Source organism: Pezoporus flaviventris, unplaced genomic scaffold (assembly GCF_033815535.1).
Source record: "Pezoporus flaviventris isolate CSIRO_AGI_PZ_B2104156 unplaced genomic scaffold, CSIRO_AGI_Pfla_v1 ptg000015l, whole genome shotgun sequence".
In the NCBI taxonomy this organism is placed as follows: Eukaryota; Metazoa; Chordata; class Aves; order Psittaciformes; family Psittacidae; genus Pezoporus; species Pezoporus flaviventris.
In genome coordinates, this window is record NW_026892563.1 from 29,272,305 (window position 1) to 29,293,260 (window position 20,956).

The 20,956-nt window shown below is 45.3% G+C and overlaps 1 protein-coding gene across 5 annotated transcripts in view; it reads left to right on the top strand.

The window, feature by feature from the left end:
* The window catches only part of IGSF3 (immunoglobulin superfamily member 3), a 154,746-nt gene that overhangs the window by 73,429 nt on the left and 60,361 nt on the right, over positions 1 to 20,956 (top strand). For 3 of the 5 annotated variants that reach the window (XM_061454433.1, XM_061454434.1, XM_061454432.1), the window contains one exon: positions 15,475 to 15,852. In XM_061454433.1, coding sequence (XP_061310417.1) covers positions 15,477 to 15,852 — 376 coding nt within the window. In that variant the 5' untranslated portion in view covers positions 15,475 to 15,476. Of the gene's footprint in view, positions 1 to 13,407; positions 13,485 to 14,470; positions 14,644 to 15,474; positions 15,853 to 20,956 lie in introns of those variants that run through there. The other 2 variants (XM_061454435.1, XM_061454436.1) reach the window with 2 other exon arrangements.

Below are 20,956 nucleotides of genomic sequence, written 5' to 3' on the forward strand. Positions count from 1 at the left end.
ACAGTAAACATCTGCTGTAGAAGTGAGCGGCTGTGTGATGGAACAGCTAAGAGAGATGAGTGAAGGCAGTTGTGTTGGAAGAACAAAGACCTTCACTGTTGGCTCCTGTCTCCTTTGCCTGTGCTTTGATATTTCCCTGCTGATTGTGGTATTTCCATACCAATTATTGTATAAATTGTTTCTGGCTGACCTCTCTACTTAGCCATCCTTAGTTGGCTCAGCAGTGGGAGGAATTTGAATGAGGAATGAATAGCTTTTTGAGTCAGTTCAGGAAGGACAGTTCATGTGCTAGGAGTGGTGGGATGGTGACAGGAATGGAAGAGGAGGAGGATAGGGGATCAGATACTCTTGGTAGCACGATTTAAACATCAAAACAAAGGGTGAAGAATAGGGACAGAACTGTTCTGCAGGTGGCTTCAGCCAGCCTTTCAGTACAGTGAGCTCTGTTGGCATGACAAAAAAATACAACCAGCAAAATACTGTATTTTCCCAGAATTAGGCTTTACAGTAATAAAGGGGGGGGGTTACCACATGTTTTCTTCTGATAGCATGGTTGTTTTCCATCTGGCAGCAGGTTGCAGTGTACAGAGATTGTCCCTGCTGTGACTCATTTATGCAAAAATTAAGCTTGAACCTAATTTTTGTTTGTGCATTAACAGGAGACTTCACAAAATAGCAGGTGCATGTTGCCAGACGATTGTCTCTGGTTTGATGTTACCTCTTGGGACAGAGTTTCCCTTGCTTTAGTCTGCAGTTGATGGAAAGTAAGACAGCTGCTTGGGGAGGTGTTCTTAGTGGCTGGACAGTGGTGAGCTTGGAAGAGCCTTTTGAAACAAAACTCTGTTTTGGGAACGTCAGTCTCTGTTTTTTTCTCTGGGCTCCACAGCAGAGGTAACTAAGGGGCTGGTCTTGTCAAGAGCCATCTGTATCTTCCCTGGGGGACAGAAGGAAGAAAGGAATGGCCATCTCGTGAGAAGCATTATGCCCAGGGGAGACTGAAAAATTAATCTGAATTAAGATTGAATGTGAGACTGGAGGATGTTAACTGTCCTTAAGCAACTTGCTAGAAGCAAAGGCTTGTGCAGGGCACAGTGCTCCTGGTTTGGAGTAGGGGCATGGAAACACTGAAGAGGAACAGGTTGCAGGGGAGCCCTGCTTGCTGGGGTACAGCTAACTGTGTGTGCCCTGTTGGTTTGTGAAAGCAGCCAGTGTGTGAACTGCTGCAGTTCAAAGCAAGCTTTGACAGGCTGAGGGAGTTGGACTTCTTCAGCCTGGAGAAGAGAAGGCTCCAGAGAGACCTTATAGCAGCCTTCCAGTACCAAAAGAGGGCCTACAGGAAGTCTGGAGAATGACTTTTTAGCAGGGCATGCAATGATAGGACAAGGAGAATGGCTTTAAGCTAAAGAGGGTAAATTTAGATTAGATATAAGGAATAAATACTGAGTGTGCTGAGGCGCTGGCACAGGTTGCCCAGAGAAGCTGTGGCTGCCCCATCCCTGGCAGTGTTCAGGGCCAGGTTGGATGGGGCTTGGAGCAACCTGTTCATGCGGAAGGTGTCCCTGCACCTGGCAGGGCATTGGAACTGAATGAGTAGAGGTCGCTTCCAACCCAAATCATTCTGTGATTCTATGCTTCTGCCCACCCTGCTGTTCCCTGTTGTCTGCTGCCTGTGAGCCCCTTGCTGTGGCATTGCTCCACAGTGCTACTGTGCTTGTTTGTGGTGGGTTATGAGTATATGGGAGGCAGGGGGAAGCCACAAATTAACATCCCTGACTAATAAAGCAGCAGCACCCTTGGGCTGGATGAAAACCATTGCCTTGTGGGCACAGCATCCTTCCCTCACCCCACGGTCGGAGTGGGGTGCAGGAATGCCTGCTGCCTCCTGTGGTGTTGGGCCAGGGCTGAAGGCGCTGAGCACAGCCAGAGGAAGAGTCTGCTGGCATTCTCCTCACCTCAAACTGTGCCATGCCATGTGTTGGAGAGCAAGGGCCAGCCAGGTGGCAAGCCTGGCTCCTGAGCTAGCCATGGACCTGCAGGAGGGCAGCAGTTGCCATGGCCTGTGATGCTCTTGGTGCTTGCACCTGCTCTTGGGTTGTGGATGCCTAGAGCATCTCTCAAGCTAGGAAGTAGACACTTCAGCATAACTGCTCTTTAGCACTTGTGTCTGAATTACCTTCGTTACTGGGGACTTTCTGCTAGGTCCTGTGATCTGCTGCAGATGCTAATTTGTCACAGCCAAATAGGATTTATGCACACTCTCCTTCCCTTCCCTGCACACTGGCACTAGCTCCCACTTCAGTTCTGGGGGTGTTTTGAAGGAACTGGTTCGGTTGTCCATGTTCAGAACAGAAAAAAAAAGCTGCAATGGTGCCTTTTATTTTTTTAATCTTTTTTAAGCTTCTGTTGCAGCGTAGCCAGTACATAGTCTGCCGTCTAGATGTGACTTGTATGGCTGAAGAATATGGCCTGCCATGACACAGGTTATGTAGGGGCATGAGGACAGCTGTACCAGTTCAGACCAAGTGTCCTTTACCTAGCTCAGTATCACATCTCAAAAAGCTGTAGGCAGACAGCTGTGCAATTATTGTTCTGGGAGCCTACCAAACCAGATGTGATCTATCTATTTATTACTCCTCTTTCAGGTTCTTGTCCCACGCATGTTTTGACCCATGTGAACTTTACGCATGCACAGCATCCCTCAGCAAGGATGTCCCCATGTCTGCTATGTGGAGCTGCAAGAACTGCCTCACTTGTTATAAAACTGAATCTGACCAGTTTTGGTTGGTGGCCCTTAGTTTTCAAAATAGAAGAGATAGTAAATTCTTGTCCATCTTCTCCACGGCGATACATACTTGTGTAGACCTTTACCAGATCCTCTTAAAGTCATTGTTTTTCCAGTCCAGAGTCCTCACCTGCTCCATTACTTCTCATGTAGAAGTAATTCCCTTGTGTCCAGTCATTGTTCTGCTCTTTTCCAACACTTCCTCAGGAGCACCTGTAAATTAAACGAACAATAGTGACAACAAGAGACTCCCAATATGCGCTGTGTATTTGTGCAGTGGACAGGGAGAGGGATCTCTTTTGGAAATGTTTTCTGCCAAAAAAAAAGGGACAAAGTAATTCCTAAAGGAAACTTAGGATTAGTTGTTATCAGTTATTGACAAATGCTGCTTTAGAGCTAAAGTGAAAGAAAACTGCCATAAAGCGGCAGGGGTAGAAACATTCCCTAAGGCTATGTAATCCATTTGGTGTTCAGCACTGTGAGCCCTATGCTTCTGGAAGATATGGGAAAACAGACTTTTTAATTGCTCTCTGATGATTAGAGACCCAGGATAATACTGCTTCTAAGAGCTCAAGTTTCTCTTTTAGATTAAGCATCTACTGGCAGTGATTATTGATATCTAAGATACCTTGATGTGATTTGCTCTGGTGCTTTTGGGTGTGTTACAGGCATAAGCCGCAGTCAGAGATGGGAGAATGTTTGTGCAAGGGGTTCCTTGCCATTCTGTCCCTAATTCTTATTTATTCTTTCGATATGTCTATGCTGTGGCAGTTTCTGTGTGCACAGCCATCCTTTCTTCCATTACACTCACCTAAGGCATAAGACTTGAATCAACATTCTTTGATGCAATTTTGCATGCCTGGTTTTGTTTTGTTTTGATTTTTTCTTTAGAAGGACCTGAAGGTTCACCTCCTTCCCAAAGAGTAAGTGTCTGAAATGGGGCATCTTCAGAGTATTTCAGATCAGGCACATTAAATGACCAGTTGTGTCTGGAATACCAGAGCTCTGAGCTCTGCATGTCTCCCTGTGGAAAGGTCAGCTCTTGCCATAGTCAGCTGATGTTGCTGGGGGTGTGGGGGTTTGGCAAAGACAGAAGAAACTCAGCTGAGCTTACAGTACTTCTGGGTGAGATGCTCAGCTGGCAGGGATACTCAGTGCTCCTTTCTTGCCTGTAGATTGAATGGAGAAATATTGAAGTTCTGTCTGATGTTACAAATGGCCGGGTCACTCTCACAGTGCATTTCTCCTTACAGAGCTCCTTCACGTGACATTAGCTGAGGCACTGGAGCTTGCTGGGTAGGCTGGTGAAGGGGAGGTGCAGGGACGAGGCATCTACTGGTGCCTGGGTCCTGCGTGGTCCTCTTGATGCATGACCTTGAGTCTAATCACCCAGCAGCACCATCCCCTTTCCACTGCTGCCTTCTCTTCCCCCCCCACACCTTCTGTCTCCCAAATGGGGCCTGGGAGGTAGATAAGCCAGTGGAACCAAAGAGAGCTGCCTTGCTCTTAGCTCAGAAAGCTGGGACAATAGCCCTCATCTGTCAGAGATAAAGATCGGGGAGCGCTTCCTTCTCACTGCAGGGGATTTTTTCCCTTTTGGAAAAAAACCCAGATGCACAAACCTGTCATTTCTTATTAATTTTAAAGTAGCTCTTGGCTTGCTACCTCCTCCGTATCAGCCCTTGCATTGTCAGTAAATTATATTGGATTTGCAATTAAAAGCCAGCTGTGCCAGTGCAGTACCAGCCAAATGCCACCATAACTGTCTCATGGGTGTCCTAGGGGAGGTGTGGAGTACACAGCTCCTCCTCTTGTGAACTCTTCACTCACTTTGAGAGGGAAAGATAAGAGTTGAAAATGGGATCTCCGGCACATTATTTTGTTTATCAGAATGCTTGCATGTTAAGAAATGCAGTTCTTTTACTGGTACTGCATGTTTGTGGGTACAGCAATTCCCAGAGCTTGAAAACTGCCAAATACCCTTCACTGTGAAATTTAACTGAGGGGAAAACATGTAGTGGTGGATGTCTGTCTCAGGCTGATTGTTTTTCTTCTTCCTTTTCTCAGTTAAGATGATTTAACGAAGAAGTATCTCTGCTTCTGTTGTGTGGGCTTCTATACATACCGGAAAGCATTTGCACCCATCTGTGTTGGAGCAGGAGTTTGTGGGCAGGCAGGGGGGAAGAGAGTTGCGGATGTGCTGCTCCCTGCCTCTCTGGAAATCCAGTCCATGTCTCTCGCCTTTCAGAGGCTCAGCAGAAACTTGCTGCAAGTTGAAGCAAAACCCCAACTGCTTTGTCTTCTTTCCACACTGAAGCTGGGCAGGGCTTTATTTGGGCTGGCTTCTTTTGTCCCTCAGTTGCTTGGCCTCCTGGAGCCAGACAGGAAGCAAAAAGTTCTTTGGCTGGATCAGGAAGGTGCAGCAGTCCAGTGCAAGAGGGAATAGGAGAGAAGGAAAGTGGGTCTTTTCTAAACTTGGAGCAGGACTCCAGGCTGTAACATTACAGGCAAGGTCCCCTAAGTCATTGGCAATGGAAGAAGGAAACCCCACATAGCGCTAGCCATGAGGGTGGTGGTATTTGACGTCTGCCAAAAGCCTGCATACATCAGCAGTCTGCATTGTGGGTCCCCGAGGTCATGACCTTGGCAGTGAGCTTTGGAAGGTCCAGTACATGCCTCTGATAAAATTATGATTTTCAACTGGATAGTTGGAAAACTCCTCAAAGAATTCATATGTAAAAGGCATTGAAAGCCTGCAAAATAAGGTTGTGTGCTTAGCTGAGAAATGCCTGAATGGGTGTTATGTGCAACTTTAAGTTCCTGCTGCTGCATGCTTGCCTTGTGGTGCAATTTTAATTGTGCCATTGTATGCACAGTGCTTGTCGGGGCATACAAAAGCTGCATTACTAGCTCTCTTTAGGTGTGCAAAAAAGATCTTACCCTTCCTGCTGCTTTAAAAACAGTGATTTGAAGAACTTGCCAAGAACTCGCCAACAAAGTTTAAGATGGCAAGCAGGCATTCTTTGTTGCAGCCCTGGGAGACACGGGGGATATCTCCTAACGTGTCTCATCCCAGCATCAATCAGGCTGTGATTATATTGTTGCTTAATATACGTATTCATTCTATTTCCTGTAAATGACATACGTATTCATAACATTTCCCAGAACTATTTTACATGGGTTTACACCTATTTTTGCATGCGCACAACAACGTGGTAGTGGTCTCTGGGACTCCTGGTGGTCGTTTCTTCATCATCTTCATCACTTCATTCTTTGGCTAAACTTCAGATTTGGAAAGCCCCGTTGTCAAGCACGCCACCACTAGTCCAATTCTAACTGGTCATTGTAAAACATTTACCCAAAATGTTTCCTTCTTGCTATTATTACTCGCCATCGAGGTCAACGTTGCTTAGCTACAAAGCAGAACTAAAATTACTTCTGTACGAAAAAGTAGGTTTCATTTTGTACTTCCGCGTCTCAAATCCCCCCTTTTTCTGTCCTCTTGCAGATTCTTTTGCAAGATCCTTTAAGTTATTCCATTGTGTCACACGTGCTGGTCAAAGGCTGGAGTGTGGTTTTGTGTGTATTCTCAGAGTCAAGCACAAAGAAACTTCATTTGCTCACCAGCAAATGCTCACCAACAAATTTGAAAGAGAGAAAGAAGGGAGAGAGGGAAAGTAAAAGGAAAGAATAAAAGAGTTTACAGCAATAGGTAACACCCTGGAGCTGCTGTGGCCCAACAGTCTGTTCTGTTTCTAAGTCCAGGGGGGAAAGCATTCCTTCCAATGCAGGTTGGTGCCGTTCCTTTGTAGAGCTGAAACGACATCCTCCACCTGGTGATGGCGCACATGCCTTCCTTGGGGTTTTCTTCTCCCTTGTTGTTCCAAGGCTTTAACTGGGGGGGAGGGCGGGTGAACGTCCTGCATAAGCATCTGCTGTGGCAGTGGTGTCAGCCATGTCAGTTCTTGCTGACACCATCGTCACCAACAAAGTCTCTTATACCACCCTGTGGGTCAACATTACTGCCTTAGGAAGTGTTATCCATTGTGGCATGAATGATAGAGGTAGAGAAAAGGGGAAGGGAAAGAGAGAGCACGTGACACAATAGCTAATAACATCTAATAACGAACGGCATCTAATTAAGTTTTGCTTAACAATTATATCTAACAAACTTTATTAAGCAACATCAGGGGGTTCAGAAGGAGGAGGAAGAGGAGAAGAAGAAAAAGAAAGTTCATGGGCAATTACAAAGTGAGCAATTAGAAGGCCAAGTGACCTGTATCAAAATAACAATTAAAGCAATAGCTAATAGAATTAAGGCTATACAATAAATTCGTACAAATACATTCAGGTATTCCATCATTTTCCACGATTTCAGTGGAATAAAGTTGAGCGATTTCAGATCTTGCGGTTCATGCTGCCTGCTGTCCTGGTCTGCCAGAGTCGAAGTCAGGATATGCAGCAGGAAAAGCAATTTCCACACCCCCTTAGCTTAAGGCGCATCTGCTGTTTGGTTCTGGAAGCTTCTGTCCTAGATTTAGGAAGGTGAAAATGAGCTTGGTACTATTGATGAGGTATTTCGGCACACAACACAAATTTGTTTGACACCGTCAGGTGAGACCGTAGTTGTAAACTGCATTCTAGCTACAATATGTTGAATCCATTTAATAGTGTTTTAATTACTTGTCTCACCTTATTCACCCTACAAGGGAATGCTTCTGGCCAGCCTGAAAAAGTTTCCGTCAATACCAACAAATATCGATAACCTCCTTTTCTACATAATTTAGAAAAGTCTATCTGCCATTTCTGTTCTGAATAGTTTCTTTTTCCAATTGTTCTAATTTGATTCCTGTTTTCAGTTTTAGGGTTATTTTTCAAACACAATTGACATTGTTTTGTTATATACCACAGTTTGACTGTGGTATATAAATTTCTTCCTACAACTTGTCGGTCCAAGTATTTACACAGTGATGCCCCAGTGGATCTTAATATTTTATTCTCGTACTAATTTTCATGACTGATTACACAGAACTACAATTTGTCCATCAGGTACTTGAACCCAACCTTCTTTATTCCCCTCTCCATTCAAATCCTCAATTAACATCCTATCCTCCTTTGAATATCTAGGTCTAGTTCTGTTCAATTGCTGTTTTACTGTCGGGGATCAAGGACATAATTTCAGCCTGCTCTGCAGCTTGTTTGGCTTTATAATCGGCAAAATTATTCCTAATTTCTTGATCAGAATTACCTCTCCAATGTCCTTTACAATGCATAATGGCTGTTTCCTTAGGTAGCTGCACAGCCTCTAGCAATTGCAGAATTTCTGTTGCATGTTTAACTTGCTTTTCTTGAGTAGTTAAGAGTCCTTGTTCTTTCCAAATAGCACCATGCATGTGAACAAAGGCATATTGAGTCTGTCCGTATATTTATCTGTTTATCTTTTGCCAACTCCAAAGCCCTAGTTAAGGCTATTATTTCAGTCTTTTGTGCAGACGTGTTAGCAGACACGGGTTTTAGCATATCCTGCCTTTCATTTACCATTCTTCATGAAGCTGCTACCATCGGTAAACCAGGAATTTGTACCTTCCAGAGGTTACTCCTTTAGGTCTGGTCCGCTCGAGTATACCGTCTCTGTGGTGGCCAAGCAATCAAGAACCAATGGCTCAGTAGGGGTTTCCTGAAGGAAAGATGCTGGTTCGCAATGTTAGTGACCACAATTTCAGTATAATCTTGTTTCACAAGAATGGCCTGATATTTCAAGAAGAGCGATGGAGATAGCCAATGAGTTCCTTTTTGTTCCAGAGCTGCTGATACAGTGTGTGATACCAACAGTTATCTTTTCTCTCAGGGTAAACTTGCGGGCTTCTTGGATGTTAATAACCACCACAGCCACAGCCCTCAGTTAGTCTGGTCATCCTCTTCCTTACTTCATCAGGCCATTTTGGAAAATATGCTACTGCCCTTTTGTAGGGTCCTAATCTCGGAGCCAGGACCCCTAGAGCTACCTCTTGCTTTTCACAGGGGTCGAACACTTCCTTGGCTTGATCAGTCCAATTTAAACCAGAAGAATTTCCTTTCAGTACTTTGTATAACTGTCCATTATTGCATAATCATGGATCCAGTTGGTGCCATCCAGTCATACCTAAGAGTGTTCGAAGGTCCCTGACTGTGGATGGTCTTGGCGTTTGGCAAATGGCTTCCTTTTGGGCTGTTCCAAGCTCTCATAGTCTTCCAGTTATTTCATATCCTAAATAAGAGACTCAAGTTTGAATTATCTGTGCTTTCTGTTTTGGACACTCGGTATCTGCATAATTCCAGAGAAGTTAACAATTCAACAGCCCATTGAACACATTCTTCTTTTAGTTTCAGTAGCAATTAGCAAATCATCAATATATTGTAGCAAAGTTCCTCTCTGAGTGGGTGTATTCCATGATTCTAGTTCTTGAACTAAACGATTTCCAAATATCATCAGGCTATTTTTGAATCCTTGAGGTAATACTGTCCAAGTTAACTGAGCTTTTCTTCCTGTTTTGGGAAAGCAAACAAATTTTGGCTTTCTTTGGCTAAGGACAGGCAGAAGAATACGCCCTTTAAGGCCAAGATGGTGAACCATTTTTGGTTATTGTTCAATTAGGTTAATAAATTGTATGGATTAGCTAATACTGGATGAATATCCTCCACAATTTTGTTGATTGCCCTTAAATCCTAAACTAACCTGTAGCTCTATCTGTTTTTTTTACTGGTAAAATAGGGGTGTTATATTCTGATTCACATTCAATTAGCAACCCATATTTTAAAAATTTATCAATGATTTCTTTGATTCCCTTCTGATCCTCTTAAATTTAAGAGATATTGTTTGATCTGAACTGGGTGGGCCCCCTTTTTTTATTTCTACTTTAACAGGTAAAGCATTTTTCACCTTACCTGGAACTTCAGATACCCATACTCCTGGATATACCTGATTAAAGACTTCTTCTGTTTCAGGGAGGTCATTCTTTCTGCTTTTCTGTTGAATTAAAGATAAACTCAGGACTTCAATTATTTGTTCTCTTTAACTTTTAATTCCATTTCTCCTTCCTTAAGCATTATGGTTGCTTCCAAATGTTCTAGTAAATCTCGCCCTAGTAAAGATTTTGGAGAATTCGGCATGTATAAAAACTTACGTATTCCTATTTGTTTTCCCAATTTGTACTCTAACGGTTTCAGAAAGAACACTTTTTCTTGCCGGCCAGTAGCTCCCACAACTGTAACAAATTCTTTTCCCAATGGAGTCAGACTCTGATTTAACATCGAATAGGTTGCTCCCATATCCACTAAAAATTCCACCTCCTTTTCTCTGGTCTCTAGCTTTAATTTAACTAGTGGGTCTCCTAGGGTATATGCCCCAGGTCCCTGTCAGTCTAGCACCAATTCAGTCACTGGAGTGTCTGGAGATTCTTTAGGTTAGGGCAATATCACTTCCAGTGTCCAGTTTTCCTACAGTATGCACACTGATCTGGTCCCATAGACAAAGGATTTACTTTATCTTTGTCTGACATTCCTTCTCTACCACTGCCTTGTCCTCTTACGCTGGTCCCTTTACCAGTTCCTACTTGTCCCAAAGCTGCCACTGTAGCTGTGGCTATGGTGCGACTCAGCTTTTTCTTCTCTACTTGTTCCCAGTTTCTGTACACTCTCCACACTTCCTCTGTTCCTTTTCTATATCACAATCATCTGGCTCTTTTGAACTTCTGAACCTTTTTCCTAATATCTTCTGATGATTGTCCTAGAAACAGATTGGCTACCTGTTACTTCCTTCCTTCTGAGGAGGGATCTAACGTAGTAAACTTTCACATCAGTTCCCTCAACCTGTCCAAAAACTCAGTTGGTGTTTCGGTTTGCCCTTGTTTTAAAACAAACAAGGATGACCAATTTACTGGTTTTGGAATTGCCTTTTCCAGTACAAATTTTATCCAGTTTTGATATGCTGCTATTCAAAGCGGCATAATCCTTGGGCAGATTGTAATCCCAGTCTGGTGTTGCAGTAGGGATATGATCTTCCACAATACCTGCTAATGCTCCTGCAGTAATGTGACCACGTACATGAGCTCGGGTTGTTTTTAATACCAACTGTTTTTCCGTTTCCGTTAATGCATCCAGCATTACATCTGTGTCTCCTCAGTCAGGATCTTGGCTTTTAACAATCAACTTGAACCTTTTTGCGACTCCTATGGGATCATCCCAATACTCTTTCACAGCTAACTTCCAAGCGACCAAATCTCCCATTGAAAAGTTCACCTTTATTCTTGTCCCACCCTCCAGTCCCATTGCTTGTCTTGAAGGTGCCCGAGTTATTGGCTCTGTTTTGCTATGAATGTGTGCAGCAATTGGAGTAACGTTTTCCAGTCCTTCTGTTCTATCATCAGCAACTGCAATCCCTTCCTTCCTCCTCATCAGTATTGGAGAGATGCAGGGCAGGGGATGCAGCTCTCAGAGGTACCGGTGATGCATAATCCTCCACCCTATCTTCCTGATTACTCCTTTTTCTTAATTTTAAACATCTTTCTCCAATATCACAGGCTGAACATCTCTCCAATTTAGATCCCTGTTTTTCCCTGCCCTTTTCCAAACCTAAAATTAAGGGATCCAGCGGAGCCACATTAATCCCGCATTCCTTCTGCCACTCCAAGTGGTTTCTTAATGTGAAAAACATATCTGCATATACTACTTCATCCCATGCCTCTGGGTCCCAGTTGGGATCAGATATGAGGGCACAGACTCGTGGCCCCGCTGCCTTTGTGCCTTTTTTACTGCTCAGTTTGTTTGTTTGTTTTTTTCCCCTACATCTCTCACCCTGCTCTGCAGTGGCTACAAATGCGTGCCCTGCAACAGCACTTCTACTTTAACCCTTTCTAGCTCAGAATGCAAATCTGTTGTTACCTGTTGCTCTAACTCTGTTATCTACCATGCCTTTGTAGGCAAATAGCAAACAGCATGGCTCAGTCACTCCTTCGAGTGGGTATGGGGGTTTGTACAAACTCACCCCAGTACTTTAACACTTCCATGGGGTCTTTAGCTCCCCACGATTCAGGTCCTATATTAGTGCAAGTTTCTATTTTGTCTCACAACATGCTCCACAGGAGGAGCCAGAGCCCGAGGCACTTTCTTATGAAATATAGCAATCGTATAGTACAGAAAAACTTCAACGTGAGCCCGACAACAAAAATGCACAGAACAGCATCTCTTGGTGCAGCTACATACCCCACTGACCAAGCCCTGCCCTCAACACATGCATACAAGGGATCCCACAAGCACACTCCACACAACTACAGTACTTAGAACACAAATAAAATCCAGCTAGACAAACAACTATTAATGATGCAATAACAACATACAGTATAGCATTAACCACATCATATCATCAATACCAAAATCGTTACTGTGATAATCTGCAAAACTGGGTCAAATACCATCAAGTCACAAACAGTGTTCCAAACAAATCGAAATGTATACCATTGGACACCAGCAGTCGGGTATACGCCTTGCCTACAAGATTTCTAGATTTCAATTTACAGAAGGCTCCAAACTAAAGCTTAAACCATCAAAATCCAAGCTCCAAACAAACTCCATGCAGGACGTCTCCTATGACTTACAGAAAGTTAACCAAAACAAAATCATTCTTACAAAAGAATACCTTCTTAAAGATGGTCCTTGTCTGCTCCCACAGGGATCCGAATGAGTCAAGGGGTCCCTCCGGGAAACATTCCCAAGGGCCCTAGGGAGCCCCATCCTCAGCGGGTCCTGCAGCTGGGCAGAGAGGGTCCCATTTAGGTCACCAAACTGATTCAGAGAACTTGCGAAGAACTCACCAAAAAGTTTTAAATGGCAAGCAGGTATTCTTTATTGCAGCCCTGGGAGGCACGGGGGATAGCTCCTCCAAACGTGTCTCATCCCAGCATTAATCAGGCTGTGATGATATTGTTGCTTAATATACATATTTATTATATTTCCAGTAAATTACATTCATGTCTATACATTTCCCAGAACTATTTTACATGGGTTTACACCTATTTTTGCATGCGCACAACAACGTGGTAGTGGTCTCTGGGACTCCTGGTGGTCGTTTCTTCATCATCTTCATCACTTCATTCTTTGGCTGAACTTCAGGTTTGGAAAGCCCCGTTGTCAAGCACGCCACCACTAGTCCAATTCTAACTGGTCATTGTAAAACATTTACCCAAAATGTTTCCTTCTTGCTATTATTACTCGCCATCGAGGTCAATGTTGCTTACCTACAAAGCAGAACTAAAATTACTTCTGTACAAAAGAGTATATTTCATTTTGTACTTCATGGCTCAACAGTTCACTTCAAAGGCTGTAGTATTTGCTTTGTCCTTTGGCCTTTACCAGATGAGAGAAAAGGCTGTCTGCACCCTAGATGTGTTGGTTGTTGTCGTGGTTTAAGCCCAGACAGTAACTCAGAACCACACAGCTGCTCACTCCCCACTACTTCCTCCTGCTCCTGGAGGAATGGGGAGGAGAATGGAAAGAATGTAACTCCCATGGGTTGAGATTAGAACAGCCCAGTAGCTAAGGCATCACACAAAACCACTGCTGCTACCACCAGTAATGATAAGGGAAATAACAAGGGGAGAGAATACAATCACTCACCACCTGCTGACTGAAACCCAGCCCAACCCAAGCAGCGATCTGGGCCTCCCAGGTAACTCCCCCCAGTTTCTATACTGGCATCACATGCTGTAGTGTGGAATACCCCTTTGGTTAGTTTGGATCAGGTGTCCTGTCTCTGCTTCCTCCCAGCTTCTCCTCCTCCCTGGCAGAGCATGAAGCTGAAGAGTCCTTGATCAGGGTAAACATTACTTAGCAACAACTAAAAAACATTGGTGTTATCAGCATTGTTCTCAGTCTAAAGTCAAAAACACAGCACTGCACCAGCTACTAAGAAGGACAAAAAGGGCTGCTGCAGCTGAACCCAGGACAGTTGTCTCTAGCAGTATCTTTCCCCAGGATAAAGAGATTGGTAGAGCAAGCAGTGTTTGCCTCTATTGTTCCTCTCCCTGTTTGTTTTGAACACGCTATCTTTCCTCCCTTAAATCACATTATTTCATAAAGAGTAAAAAGAAGCATAATTTGGAGCAGCAGCAAGCTGAGCCCAAGTTAATAGTTTAAATTGCACTCCATCTGTTCAGCTGCATGGCCTGATGGATGTGCTGAACCCATTTTTCACAATTTGTTTTAAGCTGGTAAGAACCATCTTTCCTGGCTCTGGTCCAGGCTGGCTGTGGAGAAAAACTTCCAATCTGGACTTTCATGTCCAGAGCAGAGGATTGAGTCAGTAATCCCTGATGCCAGGCTACCTCTTCTACCTGCAAGTTGCTAGTTTTTGAAAGGTTCTCTGGGCTTGAACATTGCTGTCAAAAACTGAAGAGGGGGAAAGCTCCACCCCTCCATGTACGCACACACGGAGGATGAAATTTGCAAACATGATTACGCAGGACACACTTTAAATCGACTTATTGCTGTTTTATGATGGCAAACAGGCAGTCACAGAAGCCAGGGTGATTGGCCTTGCCATGTGCGCATGCTGCTGGTAACTCAATAACTGGTGAACACCCACTGTGGTCTCCAGACCTCAAGCCTTTGATGTAGCAACAAACAAGATAGATTGCTGTAATTTATCTGGCCCCTGGAGGGCTGTGCTGGTAATGTGCCATGAGCGCAAGGGCCAGCCATCCATAATCTGTGTAAAAATACAGCAGATCACAGTCGCCGTGCTGCAGGGCTGTCTTTGTTCCGTGCCGCACAAGTTTGCATGTGTACAATGCCTGGTACCGGGTCTCAATTTCCAGCAGCCAGGGGCGGTAAGTGGTAGTGTAATATGCCCACTCCCTCCATTAACCTTAATTGTTTTTGTTTTATAGTAAATATACTCCTTTTGAATAGACTTGAAGCAGCAGTGCTGGAAGTGTGATATTTCCCCGTATGCGTTTACAAATGTAACTGAAAGATTGGGGAAGACATGCTGGGTTTCAGTGAAAAAGATTTTGGACCAGCCAAAGCCTCCAGCGGGTTTGCTGATGGAGGGCGGGTGCCTGTGATATTGCAGTTGTATAGCCTGGAAACCCAAGGGGAGGGTGTGTGGCCTCCTGACTTGTACATGAGCCTCTCTCCTGGTAGAAGACAGTCCTGGCTCAGCTGTGCCAGGGGAAGAAGAAGTCGCTGCTGGACTGGGGGGCCCCAGCAGCAGCTCCCCAGATACCTGTGTGTACTGGGGTGCCGCAGAGTGTCCATGTGCCACCACTAGTGCCCTCCTGCAGCAACCCCATCCTCAGGGTTGTAGGGCTGGAAAATCAAAGTAGTACTGAAAACAAAGCCTTGTCAGCTTGAGTTTGTTGCCATGTGGTGGGATACCTTTTGTTCCTGGATTCTTACTGCTACCAAAGAAGGATTTTATGTCATCTCGATGCTGCTTCTCTTACAGGGTATCTTAAAAGACATTCCCCTCGAGTCAGCAAGGAAATTGCTACATGGCTGGAAGGGTGCTGTGCCAGAGCCCAATGTGCCAGTTTTAAAATGGGGTATGAGGGCTTGTCTTGCTGAGCACAGCTGCCAAAGGGTAGGACAGGTACATCTGGGAGAAGACACGGGGGCTGCCTGTTGGGAAGTAATGCTGAGCTCCTCTCTTCCCACAGGCATGGCCTTGGCCCAGCGGCAAGTGGCGGTGCAGGAAGGGCCCCTTTACCGCACGGAGGGTTCCCACATCACGTTGTGGTGCAAGGTGAGCGGCTACCAGGGCCCGTCGGAGCAGAACTTCCAGTGGTCCATCTACCTGCCCTCAGCCCCTGAGCGGGAGGTGCAGATCGTCAGCACCGTCGACCCATCCTTCCCCTACGCCATCTACACCCAACGCGTGCGCAGCCGTGGGATCTACGTGGAGCGGGTGCAGGGGGACGCTGTCCTGCTGCACATCACCGACCTGCAGGACCGGGATGCTGGCGAGTACGAGTGCCACACACCCAACACTGACGAGAGGTACTTTGGGAGTTACAGCGCCAAGATGAACCTTGTGGGTAAGCTGTCCTGATAACAGCATGGCTGGGGCAATGGGGTGTCTCCCAGCCAGCATGCAGCACAAACCTGTGAACCCCTCCATGTGCAATGTAGTCCACATAAGCTGTCAGAAAAAACACCAGTGAGGAAGACAAGGAGAAGAGGGCAGGCAGCATGGGTAGTGTGAATTGCAGGAAATCACCGTATAGAGGCACAGGAGATACCAAGCTTTCTCTAGTAATAAGGCCCTTGTAAAAAAGAGACACCAGGTAGCATAGCTGGGGAGAGGAACATTTGAAGCTCTGGCTGAAAGCAAGAGGGATGTGGAACTGATGTATTGTAGAGGAGAAAGGTAGGGAGGCTTCTCCAGATGGCATAAGCTGCAGAGGAGAGAGCTGTGTGACAAAAGTGACGAAATAGTGGAGTGGGGAAGAGAGAAGATGTAATGAGCGGCATATAAGGGGAGCAGGGCAGATCATAGAATCAGCTAGGTTGGAAAAGACCTTAAGGTCATGAAGTCCAACTGTTACCCCAGGAGTGCCAAGTGTACCACTAAACCATGTCATCGGGGGCCTCATCTACATGGTTTTTGAACACTTCATCTTCAGGCTCTTAGCAGAGGGTAATGCTGAATGCATCCTGAAAACACCACACTACTCGAATTGTCTGTAGATGAATGTGGGGGAGTTGATTTGGGGTTTGTTTGGTTGGTTTTGTCTGTGTTAGAAAAATTGAAAACAGGTTCTTTAAAATGTGGAGTATTTCCATAGCACCTCTCATACTAGCTGACTTGACTGTTTCAAGCTTCAGCTTGCTTTCTGTATCTCAAAATGGGATTGGATTTGAAGTCTCTAACTCAGCTAACAGAAGTCTAATAACTTCAATCAGACTCTTTGCTGAAGGACTCCTAAAAGAACTCCTCTGCAGCAGAGGCACCCCTCTAGCAAATTTAAGCCCACAGACAGCAGGCTTGCTTTCCTGCGAGCCTGCAGGTCTCTGGTTTGGAAACCACTTTGATATTATCCAGACTAGCTAGTCAGCGTGTTGGCTGTTCAGGCCATGTTGACACAGGAAACCCATTGTGAAAGGAGTAAAGGTGTGAGTTTAAATAACAGTAGCCCTCCTTTGTTTTGTGCTTCTTGCCCTCAGCTTGTGTGCACCTTGCCTTCTTCCCTTCAGAGGTACCAGCCCAGCCACTCTCCCAGGTGAAGCCCCATGCTTGAGTGCAGGTTCTTACTTAGGTGCCATCTGATGTCCATGAGAAGTCAGGGAGGCAGACACTTGAATACTCTTTTCTATGTGGTTTGTTTTGTTTGTTTGTTTGTTTTGTAGTTCTTTGATGTGCTTCAGGTGCCCAGGCTTGTGGTTGCCCCTTTCATTTGAACAGGACTGAGTCAGCACTGCTGCTCTAAAGTCACCTTAGGGAGTGAAGCCCGTTGAAAATCAACACCCAGTGGGAAAGTGCCTGGGGGCAGGGTGGTTTGGGTCTGGGTTGCTCTGCCAGGGAGCTGCACCCTGTGGGCTCTTGCAGGAAAGCTGTTAAAACAAGTGAGAGTACCTCTGTTAGCTGCTGGTGGTGCACAGCATGGGACAGGGATTCCTGGTAAGTACAGCCAGTGTGAGTGATGGCTGTAGGGTACAGGGGAGCTGCTCCACCAAGAACTGGGGAGCCAGGACCCTCCTGGCTGATTTGATGGCCAGCCCAGGGCTTGCTGGCTTGGTATGCTTTTTCTCTGTCTCTTGCCACAAGTACAAGGCATGTAAGATTTGGGATTCCGTAGACACCATGAATGGTTTTTTGAGGGTATTGGCTTCAGGCCTTAATGTGCGTCGGGGATGTTAAAGAAAACAGATCAAAAGTAACTTTTAGTGGATTAGTTAAATCACATTATGCCCCTTCATGGGTGCTTGCACTTAGAATTCGGGGCCCTAATTTGCTTTAGCTTAATTCATTTCTGGAAATTCACTTCAGAAATGACTTAAGGTTACTTGTGTTTTGAATGTGTGTATCTGTGTAGGTGTTTTCTGTGGTTTAACCAAACTCTTCACAGAAACTGACTTTTCCAGAGTGCCCCTTGTTATGAGCTACAGGACAAGCCCATTCATGTGAGCCGGTGTTGACTTGAACACTGTGGGACCTTTAAGTCCTGCTGGGGAAGTGGGCTGTTCTGCAGGGCTGGGACAAACATGCAACCTTTTTATCCCCTGACATTTCAGCTCTCAGCTACAGGTCACGGGTTTTCAGGCTGGCTTTGTTGCTGTAGACAAGAAGAGGTACACAAGAGCTAGATGAGAGTTACTGTTCTCATTTTCTCAGAAACAGAACAAAACTTTTTTTTTTTTCTTTCATCCAGTTATGAATTTTTAATTGACTCATTAGATTGGGTGACTCTTTTGGCAACAGCAGAGCCTGCAGGGAGGCAGGTTTGTAAGCATCTCTAGTCTGTGTTTATGTGTGAAATGGATATGTTTGGAGCAGTGTTGATTCTAGACTTGCTGCTCTGAAAGCAAGATGAAGAGATGAAGGAAGAGTTTCTCCCTTCTTCACTCAGGCAATACAACTATGTGATGGGGTAGCTGAATGGGACACTGGTGCATCAGCACATGGGGCTGCTGTCTGCACTGGGACAGACTGACAGACAAAACAGCCAGTGTGCATCTCTGCTCCTGTTGTCTGAGCAGCATTGAGAGCTATATATCCAGGGTTCTGCAGCTGCTAAAACATAGTCTTGTCATCTTCAAATATGTGCTGGTTGGGCTTGAAAGTACAGTTCTATCTGCCTCACAAACAGCAAGCATGGTTGGTGTCTCCAATTGAGGTTTCTTTTTATTCACTGAGGTCTTGGCCAGGATCTAATACCACTCCAAGGACCTGATGTCTCTGCACTAACAAGTGCTCCTCAGGCACTTCATGGGATTCTTATCTGGATTTAGGCATGCAGTACAAGCGATAAGCTCTCTAAAGATAGGAATGAGGCCAGTAATGTGGTTCAGTGGCCTTCTGCCATGGGAGGAAATGTGTATCAAGGCTTAAACTTTTTCACCAGTCTTCAATTTCCCTCAGTTGCTTCAAAAATAAGTCTATCTTGCTACCCTTCTTCTCATCTCCTCCTGAGCTGTATCATTGGGAAGGAGGAGTTATACTTGGGCTGCAAGATGTGTTAGGAGGAAGAATTTAGGACAACTCAGATGGAATAGCTTGTGCTGAGGGAGGTGGCAAAAGGGAAGGAAATAATGGGCGCAGCCTTTCAGGATGTTGTTGAACTGTGATTGATTATGAGAAAGGATTATCCCACATACGAAGTCTGCTGTCTGTGAGAAGTACATGGGCTGCTCCTATAATTTATGAAGAAGCTAAGGACAGGAAGGAATTTTCAGGTGAAAGAAGGCAGCATCCCAGTAACACAGCATCACCACTGGCAGGGCAGCCGTATTTTCCAGATTGTCACTGGAATTATTCCCTGTATTAATAACACTTGAAATATGAGCAAAGAGGAGATTTCTGTGCAATTTAGGTAGTGAAGCTGCAGGGATGCTGTGCAGTCCAAGATGCTGGTTTGTGCTTCTCATCTTACGTTAATGGATAAATAAACTCATATTGTGCTGTGGGGTAGAAGAGAGCTCATAGCAGTTACTTCAGAGTTCATGAGTCACTGCAAATTTGTACTCCACTATATCTCTGCAACAAGTTTTTTGTGCGCCTGTACCCTTACAGCCTGTACCTGATAACAGCGAAGAGGCCCAAGTACAACCCCTTCAGAAGCTTCAGACTTTTCTGTCAGTGTTATTTCATCTGTGCTTCCACAAATGTTAAGCTCTTTTTCAGAGTATGTGTTTTTCTTGAACAAGAGTTTTCTTGAACAGGCAGTGGCAGAGCAGGAGGAAGGGTTTCAAAGCACTTGAAGAGGTGGCAGCTCTTGTACTTTTTATTTTGTGGGAAGCAGCTGTACAGCATTGATCCTAAACAAGTTAAAGAAAATGAAAGGTTTTTGGATGGGGCGAGCAGGGGGAGAGACCACAACCTCCATGGTACCACAGAGTGAGAAGGAGCAATTTCGGTGCAGAGTTGAGAAACAAGCAGCACTTGGACTCTGCTGTTTTGGAGAAGGGTGGGAGCTGCTGTGGAGCTGATAGTGACTGCAGGGACAGTCACTGACATCTCCTTTCTGCCAGGCTTAGGTGAAAGGGGGGCAGAGAGGATCCTCACTAGCTAGGTACTATTCAGTGGCTCCTCTGTTCACCCTCTCAGCCTGGCCACACTTCTGCTCTCTGCTAGGTCTCACCCTGCCCAGGTAGACTGGTGCCTTGATCTCTGTCCTGTTCTCCTACATCCTCTCTGGCTGTGATGGCTCCCAGGGTCTGGGTGTGTGTTCTTTTGGCAGCCCCATTGTGGTGAAGTTTTGACACTGTGCCAGACTTGGGAGTTGTGGTGCGTGTGGACGCTGGTGGTATGAAGAGCCGGCTGCCTCTCTGCCTCATGTCAAGAGTTGGCTGCAGCTCTGCTTGAAGGGGTCCTGTCTCCAAATGCTGAGCTACCTGAGTCTGCAGACCAGAACTCAGTCCATAGGTAGTCTGACCATGTCTTTAAAATTTTGTCTTGTAGGAGTCCGCTGTGGCATGTGACTGTGTGGCCAGCTGCAATCCCATGACAAGAAGGATAGCTGTAGGGTGCATCTGAGAGGCTTTAGTAACACAAGAGGTGGAAGAAAGACTTAAGCGTGATGCTGAAAGGGAGGGAGTTGCATAGGTCTCAGACAAGCATTGAAGAAAACAAAGCAGGACTCTTGTTGACTTTGCAACCGAGAATCTCCAGAATGCCAGTGGAAAGGTAACGGGCATGTAGCAGGCAAAAAAAGAAAAAAACAAATTTATTAGCTTGTACTAGCTGTTACTGCTTGTTAGCAGCAGCTTCCCCTCTTCTTCGTCAAGTGCTGCCATACATGATCTGCGCATGCACAGAGCAGAGGGGGGAAGTCATGTCACAGATTTGCCATGGGAGATCACTGCCTGCTCCTGGTAACCTGGGGGCACTCAGTCCAAGTGTAGTCACCTCTGCTCACGTGAGGAGCGTGGACCTTGGTGGCTGCTGGTTTATTCCAGCTGTCAGATGGGCAGAAGGTGGCT